Source organism: Heliconius melpomene, chromosome 7, assembly GCF_056956725.1.
Source record: "Heliconius melpomene rosina isolate 202511_hmr_F chromosome 7, ASM5695672v1, whole genome shotgun sequence".
NCBI lineage: Eukaryota > Metazoa > Arthropoda > Insecta > Lepidoptera > Nymphalidae > Heliconius > Heliconius melpomene.
The window spans coordinates 4,165,336-4,183,346 of NC_140395.1; the positions used below are offsets into that span (position 1 = coordinate 4,165,336).

Consider the following 18,011-nt stretch of genomic DNA (forward strand, 5'->3'; position numbering starts at 1 on the left):
TAGACGTTTCGTTTCTTTTACACTTGCAAATATTAAAACAATGAGTATATTATATAATTATTTTAAATTAGTCATTCACATTAATTCTAATTAATAAATAACTATATAATACACAATTGAAATAATTATAATTTGATAGTATATAAAGAGAATATATCATTTCTTATCTATAGCTGTCAAGTAATCAGCGTGATTTGGAATGATTCTTTATTTACATTTTTCATTTGTAAAATAAAATCTTTGTATTTGTATAACATAAAAATCTAAAAAAATGGCTGCTAATGTTTCTAGGAATCAAATTTTATCACTATATAAGGCGCTTATGAAGGAATCTCAGAAATTTACAAACTACAATTTCAGGTAATGTTTCATAATATAATCGTATTATATAACCTCAAAAATATTGAGTTCAATTTTGAACTATTCTCAAATATTTCTTTATATTGAGGCCGTGATAATACAATTGGCGTTTATTTGACAATTCATAATGGCTGTAGTTTGTATGCGTAATGCTTATATATATCAACATAATATTTTGAATTCACCAAGTCTCAACACTCAATTCCAATAAGATCAAAAGCAGGGAGAAAATATATACACCAAGTATTTTTACAGCATGCAATAAAATCAAATCAAAATATTCTCCATTTAATTAGGCTATTACAAACACTTGTATCATCAAGTTACTTTAGCATGTCATTAATTTGAGTCCTACAGGAAGTTACCACAGGCTTAGAGGGCATTTCTGCTGAAAAGAATCACAAAAAGATCAGCAGTTGCTCTTTTTAAATGCAATGCTTATTACTTTCACACTATCTTGGGTATCCTGCATATAGATAAATATTCTGGCAGATAGACATTTTTGATTGATTGATTGATTTCTCGATATATGGCGTTTCGACGTTTTTCCCACTCTTTATTAATTTTTCGAGACATGTCATTTTGAGTTGCATAACTCTGCGCCGCTTTGTCTTGTTACCAGGATGAATGGTAATCTAACCAAGAACCATTGGAATTACATTCAAAAGCTATGCCCCAGTACCACAACAAACTCAAGAAAAAACTTTTTTGTATTTTTATATATTACAGATTGTATGCCTTGAGAAGAGTTAAAGATGCATTCAAAGAGAGCAAGTCCCTGTCAGACCCTAAAACTATTAGAAAAGAATTTGAATATGGCAAAGAAAATTTGGAAATCATAAAACGGCAGGTATATAACTTATTTATTAGATTTTTTAGCTTTTCTTTTTATTTCACATAAAGCGGTGTAGGCAGTAAGAAATTAATGTTAAAACACTCTGTTCTCCACATTCTTGCTAAATTTGAGGCATTGTATTTTGAGTGGTGCATTTCAACTCATATGGAAATTGAACCCACAAACATCTCACTTTGCAACAGTCTTAAAATATTACACTTATAATGATTATACACTTCAAGGATACATTTTAAAAAGAAACTATTATAACTAATAACTTGACTTATTATGCCTCATCATGAATCCATATTGTGTTATTTAAAACCATCTTTTAAGTAATAATAAGTAATGATAAGTAATTACGTTTATTGAGCAGTTGTGGTGCAGTGGCACAAGCATGTGACTGTAAACATGACAGGTTGTGGGTTCAATTCCCACTGAAGGAATTAAAATATTTGATATTTTAATTTTCTTGTTCTGGTTACGAAGCAAAGCGCAGCATTTTGAGTCCTTCCATTCAACACTCATTGCCACCAGAATTTGGAAGAAAGTGAGGAATGGAAGTTTCTTAATACAAAGACAGAGTCTTAACATTAGGTTCCTAGATTCCTTCTGCCTACCCTGCTATGTGTGTGCATTGTTGTCACTGACTGTCACACTTATAATATTACTAGGACTAATAATAATTATATTTTTTAGGTGATTATAGGGGACATATACAAAACTGAGAAGCTTGTCATTGAAAATATTCAATAAAGAATGTTAAATACATACACCACAGACACAAAAAAAAATGAACAAAAATGGAAAAACTAAGAAGAGAAGTTAAATATTGCGTTTTTTTATTCTGTACTTGATTTATGTATTTGTAGAAAAATATGTAAGCCTAATATTGTATAAAGTCACTTCTCGCAACGTCGCATCTCTTTATTATAAAGAAAATAAATTTTATATTCGTAATATATTAAAATTACATATAGAAAAAAAAATACAGATAAAAATATTCAAATTTGTTAGATGATTTGTATAAACCCTTAATAATTTACAGTGGGCTATGTTCCGACTGCAAATGCTATAGTTGTGGAATCAATTCCTACTCGAGACTAAACTGCTCTGGTAAAATGGAGTACTAGGATTCTGATACCTATTTAACTATTAACAGGATAATTTGCAAAGCATAAAAAGATGTTTTTCAAGTGATTGAAATTTTCATTGCAATATAAATATCTCTGTATATGGCATATTTTTCTTTGTCAGTACAAAAAAAAGGCCACTATCGCACCTGTAGCTCCTCTGGTGTTGCACAGGGTCGTGGGTGGCAGTGATCACTTACCATGAGGTGACTCATACCCTCATTTGCTTTGTCCCTTCCATAAAGAAACCAAACTTACAAAGTATTATCCATTATAAATCTGTAATATTAAATTTAAAAAAAAATAGATTAAATTTCCTGTATGTGTACAATTGTATTATATTTTTTCTATTTGTTTAGGAGATATTGGTTACATTAAAATTAGAAAAGCTCTCAACTAATTATGTAGATATATATTGTTGTCCTTTTTTTAATTTAGAAAGAAATAGCAATATATCTGGTAATTATGATATTTAACATATTTGTTTTAAATAAATAGTATATAATTGCATTTATAATCTGTACTCAATTATTTAAACAAAAATATTTTAAGTAGTATGTTTTTTTAATGCACTAGGTTCAAGTAATTATAAAAGTTTCTATGTAGATAAAAAAAGAAGATAAGCTTAAATTGAAAAAATGTAATGTATTATAACGCATTTCCTTTAAAATGTAAATATCGTATTGTTTTTTGTTATAAATAAAAGATTTAAAAGGACTGTTTTGCTTATTATTCAATTATTTTAATTATGTTCTCTTTGCATGTTTAATAGTACACAGATAAAATACTAACAGTGAATATATCTAAGTGAGGACGTCGTAGCGCAATGTGACAGCGTCAGACTGTAAACACGACAGTTTGGGTTCAATTACCACTTGTGGAAATGAATTATTATTTTTTGGACATGACAAGTAGATTGTCACGTGATAGTAAGTGATCACCGTCGTCCATGTAACGCCAGAGGCGCTATAGGTGCGTTGCCGACCTTTAAGGTGGAGATAGACGCTCTTTTTGAAGGGCACCGATCTGGAAACACTGCCGCAGGTAGACCATTCAATAATTGCGTGGTGCGTTGAAGGAAGTCCCTACGAGACCGCACAGTAGTGGTTTGCCACGTATTAATTTCTCCAGCGGATAGGAGAAGTGCAGCGTTGAATGCCGCCACTCGGCACGCAATGTCTCGAAATTGAATGTCTTGATATTAGAAGACTATCTCGATAAACGTGGAGTATGTTTTAAAAAATAAATTAAAAGTATTTTAACAAACTTTTTATTATACAAACTTTAAGTTAATAAATAATATTAATAAGTATTATTTCAATTTGAATATTTATTTATTTACCGCGTCACTGTCCTCCAAAGAAACAACATTTTTATCTAACTCTATGGAAGATAATTTATTTAAGTGTTTCCTTTTTTCATCTTTATGGTGTTTTTTGTGACTTTTGTTCTGTAAAAAATGAAAATAAAATATTTTAAAAAATTAACTAGCATTATTGAAGAGAGTGTGGATTGAAATCGTAATATGTTAGTTATTTTAATAAAATTTCTACATTTACTTAAGCCTTCTTTTAGAAAGAAAGTAATGTTAAGACTGAAGTCTGTGTACTTAAATGTTTTTGATAGGTTGGTACTGTATTGTATACAATTTTGTTGATAGAAAATTAAAGCCAGTTCTGGCCGCTGGGGCCCAAACGTGCGTCTGTAAACATGACAGATTATCGGTTCGATTGAGACTCGAGGAAATTAAATACATAATATATTCCTTCCCTGGCTCTGCTAACGGCACAAAGCTCAGCATAGAGTTCCGCCACTCAACACGCAATGCCTCAAAAATTCAGCGGAACGGAAACGGAAGTGCCTTAACGGGAACGGAGTGTTTTAACACTAGGTACCCCGGGTCGCTTTGCCTACACTGCGATATGCGGAATACAGCGTTAAACTACAAATTCCACAGGCTTAAAATATATTTAAATAATAAAAATACGTGTAAGTATGTATGTATTTGATTATTTTTTTTTTTGAGAATAAGTTTTATTACCTTTCGCTTCTTTTTATGACCATGTTTTTTGTGTTTCTTTTCTCCTTCTTCTGAAACGTCTGATTTTTCTTTGTGATGAGTTTCCACTGGTGCTACGTAGGTCGGAGCGGGTTCCTTAAATTATTTAAAATTCATAAATGCTTACGAACTTTTGTGCCCCTGGCGATACATTAATAAAATGCAAGTATTTTATATTGAGTGCAATTGTAAAAAAATAAATAAAATGTTTTAATATTTATTTTCTAAAAGTGTAAATAATATACTTTCAGTGGATTCTAAATTAGCTCCGATTCAGTAAATTATTGAATAAATTACCTACCACCTGCATTTTGTCAAGGTGATTGAATTGAATGAAGCCTTGTTTATTAATATTTTAAATTAATGATTGTTAATTAGTACGTGATGATTGTAAATTTAATTCCCATTCAGGTAAATTCAATAAATAAATAGGCCAAGAGGCAATGTGATTGTTAATTAAATTATTTTTTTCCAAACAATTTCCTTTATATTTAATGTCGACAATATACGCCACTCTGGCTATAAGCCACTCCTGGCATTGGCTTTCGTCTATTTACAGTGTATAATAGGAATTATTAATATGGAATTATTAATATGAAATTTCCAAAAAGTAAAAAAAATACCTTTGGTCCATTACTTCTCCTGAAAGTATTGCTCGCATCACTAAAATAACCATTCCCATTGTCTACTTCATACGACTGTTTGTTTGTGTCTGTATGTAGATATTTACTGCCCCGATTTTTTGATGGAAATCTAAAAATAATAAATATATATCTTATTTAAAGAATTGAATCATCACTTTCATATTGTTTTTATTTATTGGTAAGGTATTTGACTTTTAGCGTATTTTACGTTTGATAAAGAAACCCAACGTCGCACCTCCCTAATGAAGATAATTTTTAATTGTAATAATATACAGCATTGCATTATTGCACTTAAAAACATCTTAATAAATTTTCTTTTATTTTGTTATAAATATATGATGAGATTTTTTATTTGGATATTTACCTTTTATAAAGTTCATTTTTACTCTTTACTTTTTTAGGACTCTTTATTTCATCTTTGTCACGCTTTTTACTTTTATTCGGTTTTATAGGGTTAGTTATTTCATTATCAGATCTGAAAAATTAAAAATATTCTGTCACTTGAATCAAGAGTGTAGTATCTAAAACATGTTTAATTCACACAATATTAGCTCGTTTGTATTAATTTAATAGCAATTATACAGTAATTGTTACCTATCATAATTTAAAAAAAATATGTATTTTATGTAAACTAGTTTTTATGTATAAAGTAAACTTTGCAATAAGTTGATTTAAAAAAAGGGTCTTACAATTTTTCCTCTATATCACTTTCCTTGTGGACTTTCTCACTCATTCTCTGCACAACACTCTCTATGTCTCTCATCCTGTTGCCAATCGCATCTACTAGGGCTTGAAGACCAGATGGTTTGTCCGTTTTTTCTTTTACAGGCTAAAAAAATAACTAAATGAAAAGTGGGGCAGTTAAGTTAAATGAGCGCGACGATTGCACGTTCAAAACACAACAAAGAATATTTATATAAATGAATTTAACGTAAAATATGTTTCCTTTAGTAATTAGTACACTTAAATAGAGTTGAATTTCGCATATGTACTGAACATATGGTAAGTTTTAAGATGGTCATAAAATAACGATCAAATGATGAAATTGAGTGTTTTCTAAGAAAATGATTCAAATTTCGATTTTTACAATTTTCTTTTTGTCTTCAAATAATAAAAATACTTACAGGGGCATTTTCAACATCTGTCGAAGGATCATGTTCATTCCATTGACTCAGCGGTATGTCTGTCCACGTGTTCTGTAAAAATATGTATTATTAATAAATATTATAATTATATTAAGGTTAAACAGGTCATCGTGAAGCAGTGGGGTAATGTCTAACTATAAACGTGATGACTCTGGGTTCGATCCGCGCTCTGGGAAACGATTATTGTTTTTTTAGCTTCACCCTGGGTCCCACATATTGCAGGATAGGCAGAGGGAACCTGGGAACCTAGTGTTATAACATACAATTCTACCTAGTGTTAATTAAAATTTATAAATATTACATTTGTTTTTTCCTTTGGGGGGACGCCAAAACGATTTGTGGGCGATTTTTCATCCGATGTTTCTGGTATCTGAAAGAAAATGGTACAATATAAATATTAATTATTATAACATTCATTGACATCTAAACAGAAAGTGTAGTTTTGAGTTTGAAGTCCTCTCTGAGGAATATTTGTATTTTTTAATTTGGCGAAAAATTCGGCATTAAATTCCTTAGTTGATCTTTTTCTACATTAAGCCTCATAATGATGGCGTCCTTTTAGCAGTACGACATTTAAAAATTTAATGTAGAATATAAATAAATAACTAATTTATTAAGACCATGGTAGAGCAGCAGCTTGTAGGTTTGATCCCCACTCGGAGAAATATTATCTTATTTTTTCGTTCTAGACAAGACGCGGCGTTAAGTTTCTCAGTTTTGAAAAATGAGAAAATGGGACCTGAATGTCTTTACGTTAGGTTCCCTCTGCTACGTAGGATATAGTGTTAAGCTAACAAATAATTTATTATTAATATGTGCTTACCTGTTCATTAACAGCGGTATCTTCAAAATCAACTTCATTATGTTCCCTGTCTGTATCGTCCTCTTTAGCATTGAAATTAGGTTTACTTATTCGTTTATGCCTAAAAAAAAAAGAATATATTAATTTATTAAAGGAATATATATCTTATACTTATTAAATTATATAGTAGAAATATTAAGCTTTTTATTTTACTTTATATTTTCAGTATTCTTTTCCTTTTCATCATTTGACGTGGCTAACGCAATCTGTAAATGCATAAATATATTGCGTTTAAAAATTACATTATAAGACCACCACTTCATTTACATTAAGTATCTATACAAAAAAACAATAAAAGATAAAATAAATTATATAAGCCTTAATAATTTTTTTCTCTTAATACATTTTAATAATGTAATAATGAATGTGCGGCTGTAAACGCGGGTTGTGCGTTCAACTCCCACTCGAGAAAAGGAAATATTAGATTTTTTCATTTTCTCGGTCTGATAATGAGGCAAAACGCGGCGTTGAGCGTTATTAATTATTATTATTATGTATAATTGATCAAAGAAAGTTGTAAAAGAAGTTTGAACATAATGAGGATTTTATTTTATTTTCACATATATATTATATTATTAATATACTTACAACAATATCAGGTGCGGGCACGGCTCGGGGCACGTTGTCATTGCAGTCGGGGGCTGGTGTGGACTTTGATGATCTTAATATTTTTTCGTGGGGCTCGTTTGCATTTTCGATTTCATATACTGGGCCAGGGCCTACGTCTCTAGTAAAATAAGGAGAAATATAAGGATAAAATAAAAAAATATAAAATAAAAGATATAAGTATAAAAGAGAGTCGCTACAATGTATCTTAATTTCTGTCCACTTATTTTAATAAGAAGAATTTTTAGTAAATAGCATTAAAAATAATCTACATTTTATACTAATTGTGGGTACAATTACTATAAATAAAAAAAAAACTTGAATCTTGGTGCCTTCTCCACATAAATAGGGAAGATGCATAAAGTTCAAAATGTAACCCCTTGACCAACCCCTTGTGTGACAGCCTTCATAATAATAGTAGTAGTAGGTTCAGGTCAAAGCAGTCATTTCGTGCATCAATTCATGAACCTAGTTCATTAGTTAATGCACAAAACATAGTTTTATTTAGTGATGATATTGGAAGGAATATGGGTTCAATTTTGAATTCTTGTTTACCGGGGTAGTCAGCTGTTAGTTTTTGTTATCCGTCAGCATCCTTTGAAGTTCTCATGCAGAGAAGTTTAAGTTATAAATTTAATAAGTGTGACAAACTTGTTATATTATCAAGTAATAGGGGAAATTTAAACAAAAAACAGTTAAATGACTATTGTGAGTCATTATTAAACTTAGATATAAGTAAAATAATTTTGTTTACATTTCCTTATTGTAAAAATCAGCCAGAAGCGGAAAATAATTACAGATTTAAGCTAAACTCTACTTTGCACACCATAAGCACATATAATGATAAATTACATTTAATTGACACTAACAAAATAGTTAGTAAAACTTTATTTTTGACTCAAAGTAAATATTATTTTGGTCATAGGTTTAAGAGACAGATAGCTTCTGTGCTATCCTATTATTTTGACTTATCAGCCAAGAATTTGGCTACTACTTCAACTGCTTCTATTGAGCAGACTGACATTGCAATTTATTCTGACATTATGTCTAATAATTTACACTCTGTTGACATTTCTCAACATTTAAATTAATTTCTCAGACAACAGAGGTAGCAACCTCTAGCTCTAATTTATTATTAAATATCCCTTTGATCCAGCTAGCTTTACAATTAAATTACAATAATAACGCACACTGCACATCATCACAATATCCATGCAAAAATAATAATAAAAATGTTAAGTCTATTAGATTAGTTCATCAGAACATCCGTTGCCTGACGGGGGGCAAGCAGCTAGAGCTGGAATTATTCATGAACTCGGAGGAAATCAGTATTATGTGTATTACTGAACATTGGTTAAAGGTGAACCAGCTCATGTTTAATTTCAGAAACCACCGGGTAGGAAGCTCATTCTGCAGAATCAACACAATACACGGGGGGTCGCTTATTATATTAAACAAGAACCTTAAGTTCAAGGAACGGAAAGATATTGTGTCCCTTTCTGTAGAATGTTCTATCGAATTAGCGTGTGTTCAATTAGAGCAATTCATTGTTATATGTGTATACAGACCTCCCTCCGCCAATTTAAAATTATTTTTAGAAGTAATGGATGAGGCCTTAAGCAAACTTACCAAGTCGGGTAAGCCTTTGTTAGTGTGTGGGGACTTTAATGTTAATATTTTGGAAAGTTTAAGTCCCACCATAAATTTATTAAGTCTTTTTAAGTCACACAATTTACTTAATTTATTTATGGAGCCAACCAGAATAACTCCTACGACTAGTACTTGTATAGATAACATATTTACTGACATTATTCCATGCTACAAAAGCATTATTAACAAATTGGATTCTGACCACTCTGGTCAGCTAGTAGAATTCTCTAGTAAGAAAAAACAAGTGGCTAGGAAAAAAATTGCTTTTGTACCTGTCACAGCTAGTCGTTTGGAACGTATGAGAGTTAGTTTACTAACTAATTTACTAGTTTTAGATATAACTTTACCTCCCAATTCTTTGTACAATTCTTTTTTTTACTCTTTTATTAATAAATTTCATTCAATATTTACTCCCAAAGAGATTACAATTACCGATAGTCCTATCTTTGGTGACTGGGCCACAGCAGGTATTTAAAAGAGTAGGGAGACGCTGTATATGTTATACTAGTTGAAAATTTGGTCGGTCTATCTATATATCTATCTATAGTATCTGATAATATTTTTTAAAATTAATTTTAAGTTATTATATAATCTTTGAACTTATAAAATGAATTTTCCATATATTTATCGTTTTATTTAAATATTTCTTAAGAGCTATTGCTGTTTCAGAAATATTAATTTTTTGATAATAATCTTTTAAAATAATAAAAAAAAAAACACTGAGCGAAGTCGCTGTATTATATATAGTTGTAGATATATTACGCTTCATAACGTACTTAACCAATGATTTCATTTTTTAACCGACTCCAAAAAAAGAAGGTTCTTTATATAGGTAATGTTATCGTTAGTGTCAATAGCATGTGCCTTATTGAAATAATTATTTTAAAGCACAATTTTAGATATATTTTATAATTACATACGTCTGTCACTAATTTTTTATATAATCTTATATACATTTATATGTTTATGTTTATGAAAAAATATTTTTATGTAAATACGTCTTTATAGTAAAAAATATTGTTATTATAATAAAAAAACAAAACGAAATGAACAACTTCACTGTTTTAGTTATATGAAATCTTAAATGAAAGTTAATTTAAACGCAATTAAAAAAGACTATACTTATACAAAAATGATTTTTAAAATATATGTACATGTAAAATTCGGGGAGGACGATTATATCTAAATTATTTACATTTGCCCGTTCTGATAGACAAGACGTAGCTTTAGGTTTCACCATTTAAAACGCAGTCTCGTAAATTAGTCGGAAAATAGAGAACGGAGTGTTTTTTTTTTGTTTTTAATGCTAGACTCTTTTTCTTCTACCCTCCTAAATGCGAAATAGAGGATGAAGCTGCTTTCTCCCATACAAGAGACGTATTTACATAAACAAACTCTCAATTTAAGCATAATACAAAATATAGTCAAATTAATTATATTATGTAATTTTATACAATTATGAGATTAGTTGTTGCGGTTTAAGTGTACTTTAAGTTATTTTAGAACAGTGCCAGGGACATTGCCGTTATACTTGCAATAATACATTTATTTATACATGTTAGACATTTAATGTGTGTATAATATTGAGAAGGAACATTTTGTGTACTTGAATTGTATAAAGTCGCTTTGGTGGAGAAGAGAGTCAACCAACAACAAAAAAAAGAAGTTTGTCTATAATTTTAAAATTATAAATAAAAAATTTAATAAACGCGCTTTGTTTTCGTGGACTTTGATACAGAATGAGAAATCCTGTTTTTCCCTGTTTCTATAGAAATTTCGAGATATTTTTTCTTAGTTATATACCCTACCCTATCTACAGCATAATAATTTGCGATTAACGAAAGATTCTTCTCTGTCTCTCTTCACCACCAAAGAGATAAATTTTAAGTAAAAGTTCTAATTTCACCAATTTTAATGTTTTAATCAAATTTTTACTTTACTTACATAAACCTTATGGAAGAAAAGAGTTCTAAAAACCAATAATGTGATATGAGAAATGCCTTAAACAATTGTATTTTGTATATTTCGAAGATTCCTATTTAATTATAAATAAGAAACAAATATAAATATTTATAATATAATGATAGTTTATAGTTGGAATGTTAATTTGTTAAGATTTTCGCAATAAATAGATTGTCAAAGTACGTGCCTTGTTACTCATTTACGCAATTCCTATAGAGTTACTTGAAACTCATACCAAATATGTTTAGTTGTGACAAAATTTAAGTAAGTACCTAATGGACAATTTTTTTCCAATTATCATCCTTTATAATTGTTTTTGCGAGTTTTATTTAAGAAAAAAATAATAAGTTGAAGTCGAAGATGACATTTACATGTAGAAAAGGATAAAGTTAAATAAATTATAAATGTAAAATAATATTTATAATAAATGGCCGTAGGGGCGCAGCAGCACAGCATCTGGCTGTAAACCGATGGTTGTGTATTCGATCTCACTCGGAAAGGCCAATTATTTTATATTACTCTTTTAACACGACACTTTGCGGCGTTTACTACCGCCAGTCAACACGCATTATCTTCAAAGTAGTGGAAACGAAGACTTTTGCAAATAAGAATTATAGATACCATATAAAGAAAACAGATAAATCTCTATACGAGATTCAGCATTTGAGTATGCAATTAAACTGAAAACGAATAATCTATTTTTCAAGCAATTTGATTATACTTTATTATAGAAGTAATATGAAAAATGTCGTAAGTTTGCTTCAAATAAGCTTGTTAGCAAAGAATAAGCAATACGTGACAGCAGTGTCGGTCTACTTTCAACAATATTAGCACAAAAAATTGTCGTGTACACATTTACTTTTAATTTTGCATAGGAATGAATTATTTTTTATTTATTTATTTAGAAAAGTTTCATTATTAATTTAACTAATTCATTATATTTATGAGTAATTGCTTATTAACATAACATTTAAACTGCATTATGTAAATAAGTTAAGAACATATTCGTAGTCGTCGCGAACAACGTTACTTGAATTACAATTAGCAATTCTATTATCTTTTCAAACTAATTAAAAATAAACTTTGTAAGACAATTTATACATTAATTTCTTTGTAATATAGTTTTATTTTTTTTGTAATATTTATCTATTAATTTCATAATGAAAATTATATATTAATCTGCTTTTTTACTTGACTATGTCTTTGTGAATTAAGCTTTGTAGCTTAGTGTAATGATTATATTTTTTTTAGCTTCACACTGTATCCCGTATATAGCAGGATAAGTAGAGGGAAAATGGAAACCTAGCACTAAAACGTTTCCCATTGAGACATTCCGTTCCCCACTTTCCACCGAGTTCTGCATGCTAAGTGCTAGTGAGGCGAACGGGCACAAGCGTGTGACGGCAAACGCGCTGGTTGTGGGTTCGATTTTCTCTCAGGTAAGTAACGAGGCAAGCCCGGCGTTGAGTTTCGCCACTCAACACACAATGTTTATATTTCATATAATTTTAGCTGAGATTAAGGAGCTAGACAGTCAAAGTCCGACATACATATTATTATTTGAATAATATATAATATATTATATTATCGTCGTTTGAACGATAGTAGTGTAAAAGTAGATATGTATATACTCGTACTATATCTAGAAATCAATTAACAGTACTGATAACCTTCCAGCTAAGGGCTTAGATTGGAATGACCTTCAAAAATGCTTAAGTATTTCATATAATAATAACTATAATTTTATATCTTCACGTTTTATTCCTAGCGGGTTAGCTAGAGAGAACGGAGAGCCAAACGCGCGGTCTCCGCATATCTCTCTCGACTCTCCCACTGCCATCAATTTTTTCATACGTGCCCTCCGGGAGGAGCTCATGCTTTTTACATGACATTCCTCCGTAAAAATTTACATTGTAAATTATTTTTGTCTGTAGGTTACCCTTCGAAGACTGGTTATGTGTTCACAATATTTTATACTAGCGGACGCGCGCAGCTTCGCTTGCGTATTTAAGGGTGAATTCTAGAAAACCATGAAACATATGTTCAATTAAATATTTTTAAGAGTCTAAATATAAAATTTTATAAAAATCGGTGGCGATTTAAGAATTTTCCCATACAAACTTTCAACCCCTTATTTGCACCCTTAGGGGGTGAATTCAAGAAAACCATGAAACATGTGTTTAATTATATACGTTTAGGAGTCTGAATTTCAAATTTTATAAAAATTGGTGACGATTTAAAAAAAATCTATACAAACTTTCAATCCCTTATTTGCGCCCTTAGGGGGAGAATTCTAGAAAACGATGAAACACGTGTTAAATTAAATACTTTTAAAAATCTAAATTTCAAATTTTATAAGAATCGGTGCCGATTTAAATTTTTTTCCATACAAACTTTCAACCCCTATATCACCCCTTTAGGGTTAAAATTTTTCAAAATCCCTTCTTAGTGGATGTCCAGATTACAAAAGTAAACATCTGTCCAAATTCCACGTTTCTACGCACAGCGGTTACGGCTGTGCGCGCGTCTTACCTCAGTCAGTGAGGACAAGTCCTTTTATATATATAGATTATGAAAAACAGTTTAATAGTGGTGAAGAGTTTAAAGAGTACTTAAAATCTTACTCTAAAATTTTCAAAAGTGTTTGCAAAATTGCAAAATCTTTATTTATTAAAACAAAAATCAGAAATAGTAATAATAAAATTGAAGCCACTTGGAAGGTTATTAATGCCGAGACTGGGAGAACTAGGGTGAAAGATTCTAATTTTAAACTCAGTATTGACGGTCACATTGTTGATTCCGATTTGGAAGTGGCCAGTCAGTCTAACAAACGATTTAGGTTCTTCTACCACTATTGCAGAATCGTTAATTAAAGACAATGTTCCCGAATTTTATAATGGTTTCGTTTTCCGTCATGTAAATTATTCAGACATTAGTGTAGCTTTCAAATCAATTAGTATGAAAAAGACAGCCGACTTGTGGGGTGTCTCAGTTAATATCATAAATTCTTTAATTGATATTTTGATTCCTGATTTAGCTACAATTTTTAATAGATGTATTGATTGTGGAGTGTTTCCTGATTTGATGAAATATAGTAAAATAACTCCATTGTTTAAATCAGGTAGTACGCAAGACCCTACAAATTTCAGACCGATTTCAGTACTACTTACGTTTAGTAAAATTTTTGAAATGCTGATACTCAGTCAGCTTCTTACTTATTTTAATAAAAATAAATTACTGCACACAGGTCAATTTGGTTTCACTCGTGGAAGGTCAACATCTGATGCTGGGGTCAAATTATTAGAGAGTGTATTCGCGGCTTGGGAGGAGTCACGTGATGCCTTTGGGGTGTTTTGTGACTTGTCCAAAGCATTTGATTGTGTGCAGCATAAAACTCTTATCAGGAAGCTACACCATTATGGTATAAGAGGCATTGCTTTGGATCTTCTCACTTCTTATTTAAGTGATAGGATTCAAAAAGTAAATGTCAACGGGAAACTATCACACGGGTCACCTGTAGCATTGGGGGTGCCACAAGGCTCTATTCTGGGTCCGTTTTTGTTCCTTTTGTACATTAATGACTTACCTCACCTTATGAGAGATATCTGTGAAATAGTGTTGTTTGCAGGTGATACATCTTTAGTTTTTAAGGTTAATTGACGACGGACGACGTTAATTGAAAGACGGCAATTGGAAATTGACGATGTAAACAATGCTCTTTCTAGGATATTACACTGGTTTAGTGCCAATAACTTGCTTTTAAATAGTAGTAAAACTAAATGTATCAGGTTCTTTACTAAGAATGTGCAACAAGTAGAAACCAGGGTCTTGATGAACAATGAGGAACTTAAAGTAGTTTTCTTAGGAAACTGTTTTCTTAGGTATAACATTAGATGCTAAGTTACAATGGGGTCCGCATATAGAAACTTTATCTGGTAGACTTAGTTCGGCAGCGTATGCTGTCCGTAAGATTCGTCAACTGACCGATGTTGACACCGCGCGTTTAGTATACTTCAGCTATTTTCATAGCATTATGTCTTACGGCCTATTACTTTGGGGCAGTGCCGCTGACATAGATACCATTTTTGCGCTCCAAAAACGGGCTGTCCGAGCAGTCTATAAAATGGGTCCACGGGAGTCACTAAGGAATAAATTCAAAGACTTTAACATCCTCACACTACACTCCCAATATATTTATGACAACTTAGTATATGTGCATAAAAATATTAATAAATTTAATAAAAACAGTGACCTCCATGAACATAATGTAAGAAATAAAAATAAGCTTGCTGTGCCCTTCTCTAGGCTCCATAAAGTGTCTCACTCATTCGTAGGTCAAAGTATACACTTTTATAACAAACTTCCAAACGACATGGTTAATTTATCACTGAACAAATTTAAAAAAGTGGTAAAGCACAGGCTCTGCCAAAAAACATATAACATAATCTTTAGATTATGTTCGCGATAAAGATGTTTGGAAATGAGTTGCTCTATTTCTAAGTTGAAATTGTAAATTGTAATTTGTAACAAATGTTGGCATTTAAAAGAGTGGCCATGAGTTTCTTTGCCTGTATCTTCTCATGAGCTCAACCATTTGAACGGGCTTTTTTCAAGTCAAAATTGCACTTTTTTTTTTTGGTTATTTTATTTTGCATTTTTTTTCTACTTTATGACATGTCCAAGTAAATGTTAAGCATTTTTATGGAATAAAGATATTTTGACTTTGACTTTGACTTTGTAAATAAATGTAAAGAATCTTATTAATTGAAAAAGGTATTCAAAATTTTATCGTTTAAAGCTATATCCCAGTATAGACTAAATTAAGAAGTACGGTAAAGGAGTTGTGGCCGCCCAGAAAAGTCCTAATATCAAACTTGATTAGTCGCAAGAGTTCAGAAAGCTCAACTTCAGGACGACCACGACTGATCAACGGTACTGTACCACCAACTTACTTAGGTCCAATGTGCTCATCAACAGGTGGTGGTCGCTTCATCTTGTACATGTGACTCCAGGGCGCTGCTGGCAGCGTCTCCCAGGGCTGCCCCAGAACACGTGTCCATACTTCCCCACGGACTACTACTAAGCACCTAATGAAGAAAGTATATTTATTTTTGATATTATTAAATGTATGAACTTTGGAATTTGGAATATGGACTTCACGATTTTTATTCTTTCACCCCAATAATGGGTCAATGAGAGAGAACAGAACGCCAAACGCTATGGTCACTGTCTCCCTTATCTCGTCCATTATCTCTGCATACGTATTTCGGAGAGTCCTCATATTTTTGCATGACCTTCCCCCAGTACAACGACACCGTGTTTTCGAAGGTCAACCAAGATCTCCCCTTGTCTCCCTTACCAATCACTCTTGCTTTTTTGCCGTTCTCACATTTTAATCCACAATAACCCAATTCGGTAGTGATTATTGAGATCGATGGTTGTACCTACGTTGAATATCAATTATAAAAAAAATGTCAAGTCCAAATCCTATTAACATCACTAGATGTAAAAAAATGAATGATTTAATGTCTTAATGGGAACGAATTGTCTTAACACTAGGTTCCCAGGATTTCTTTGTCTACCCTGCTATGCGGGGCATAAAGCGTGAACCTAAAAAAATTATTAAAACTTTACGAAACGAAGGTACGTTTCAAAGACAATAAAAATAATTTTAAATAAGCACAAATTGCTTATAAATACCTAAGCCTTGTACAGCAGTAGGGGAATTGCATGTTAGTATCTTCAACGACTTCTTCACATTCTATGGCAGATTCTGGAGCTTCCACTCGTTTGCAACTGGAAGGAAAACATAATTATTTCTAAGTAGGGTAGAAGGATCACACTGAACAGTGGTTTCTGACTGTACTGGTATGGTTATCAGTTCAATTCCAGTTTGGGTGATTATTATGTTTAAATTATCTACGTGTATATTCATTTCTCTTCCTGCCACGGTAACAAGACGAGTTTTATTCCGCCGCTTTATACTCAATGTCTCTAGAGACATGGTTTTTTTATTGCCTCGCAATATCTATGTCTAAATTTGTAAAATTTGAATTAATAAGGAAAATTGAAATTTTCTAATTATAATAAATGATCAAAATCTTACCCAACACTGTAAATAGCTAGATTTCTGCCGCCAGGTTGGCATCGATGTCTTGTACAGGAGTAGGCATCAGCCCATTCAGTGTAGGCAGCGTGTTTGTTCATCGTGCGTGGGTCGGTGCAATCTGTGGTGGAATAGAAAAAATATAGATATTTTAGTAAAGTTGAGATCTGGCATTGGATTTGAAATATATTTGAAGGACTTTTGTGATAATTTAAATTTTCACACGCTTTTGTATGAGTGGGACAATTTCCTCGTAACATGTAGAAGATTTTCTAATGAGAATTCTAATGAAAGATATTCTACTGAATCATTTTGATGTAGGCAAGTAGTAGTAGTTTTTGAGATTAGTGCTTTCAACCAAACAAACTCATTTTAGCTTTATACTCGTAATATCAAATATGCAAACATAAAGCCAATGACAGTCCTAGCTGTGTCATAATATACTTACATTGATTCTTATAAGATTCTGTAACAGGAGAAGACTTTGCCACGGCAGTAAATAATAACACTAAAATAAACATTTTTTTGTATTAAATTATTATAAATTTAAGAACATTATTTAGTAGGTGCTATCACTTCTGAGTTTCATTCAGATTTGTATTGAAGTGGTGAATTTTGAGAGCTATTGAAGTAGTAATCCGTAGTACTG

At 31.3% G+C, this 18,011-nt stretch overlaps 2 protein-coding genes across 2 annotated transcripts; one reads left to right on the plus strand and one right to left on the minus strand.

Annotated features, from left to right (window-relative positions):
* Positions 1–184: 184 nt before the first annotated feature.
* LOC146537401 (LYR motif-containing protein 4-like) lies at positions 185–3,046 on the plus strand. Its single transcript, XM_085187716.1, has 3 exons — positions 185–360; positions 1,090–1,210; positions 1,895–3,046. The coding sequence occupies exons 1-3, from the start codon at positions 272–274 to the stop codon at positions 1,949–1,951; spliced, it is 267 nt and encodes an 88-aa protein (XP_085043842.1). The 5' UTR covers positions 185–271; the 3' UTR covers positions 1,952–3,046.
* Positions 3,047–3,582: 536 nt separating this feature from the next.
* Positions 3,583–17,711, minus strand: LOC146537402 (uncharacterized). Its single transcript, XM_085187715.1, has 13 exons — positions 17,363–17,711; positions 16,957–17,052; positions 16,209–16,343; positions 7,627–7,765; positions 7,192–7,244; positions 7,000–7,099; positions 6,478–6,546; positions 6,156–6,227; positions 5,721–5,860; positions 5,396–5,506; positions 5,011–5,140; positions 4,370–4,483; positions 3,583–3,778 (listed from the first exon to the last, which is right to left on the minus strand). Exons 1-13 carry the CDS (start codon positions 17,620–17,622, stop codon positions 3,659–3,661), a joined length of 1,539 nt encoding a protein of 512 aa, XP_085043841.1. The 5' UTR covers positions 17,623–17,711; the 3' UTR covers positions 3,583–3,658.
* Between the last annotated feature and the right edge of the window lie 300 nt (positions 17,712–18,011).

Excerpts from the sequence above, each read along its gene's own strand:
- LOC146537401 (XM_085187716.1), top strand. The coding sequence starts at position 272 with ATGGCTGCTAATGTTTCTAGGAATCAAATTTTATCACTATATAAGGCG. Across the intron at positions 361-1,089 it reads TTTACAAACTACAATTTCAG|ATTGTATGCCTTGAGAAGAG; the intron begins GTAATGTTTCAT and ends TATATATTACAG. Across the intron at positions 1,211-1,894 it reads TGGAAATCATAAAACGGCAG|GTGATTATAGGGGACATATA; the intron begins GTATATAACTTA and ends TATATTTTTTAG.
- LOC146537402 (XM_085187715.1), bottom strand. The coding sequence starts at position 17,622 with ATGTTACGAGGAAATTGTCCCACTCATACAAAAGCGTGTGAAAATTTA. Across the intron at positions 16,344-16,956 it reads TACTGCTGTACAAGGCTTAG|GTGCTTAGTAGTAGTCCGTG; the intron begins GTATTTATAAGC and ends TTTCTTCATTAG. Across the intron at positions 7,245-7,626 it reads TGCCCGCACCTGATATTGTT|ATTGCGTTAGCCACGTCAAA; the intron begins GTAAGTATATTA and ends ATGCATTTACAG.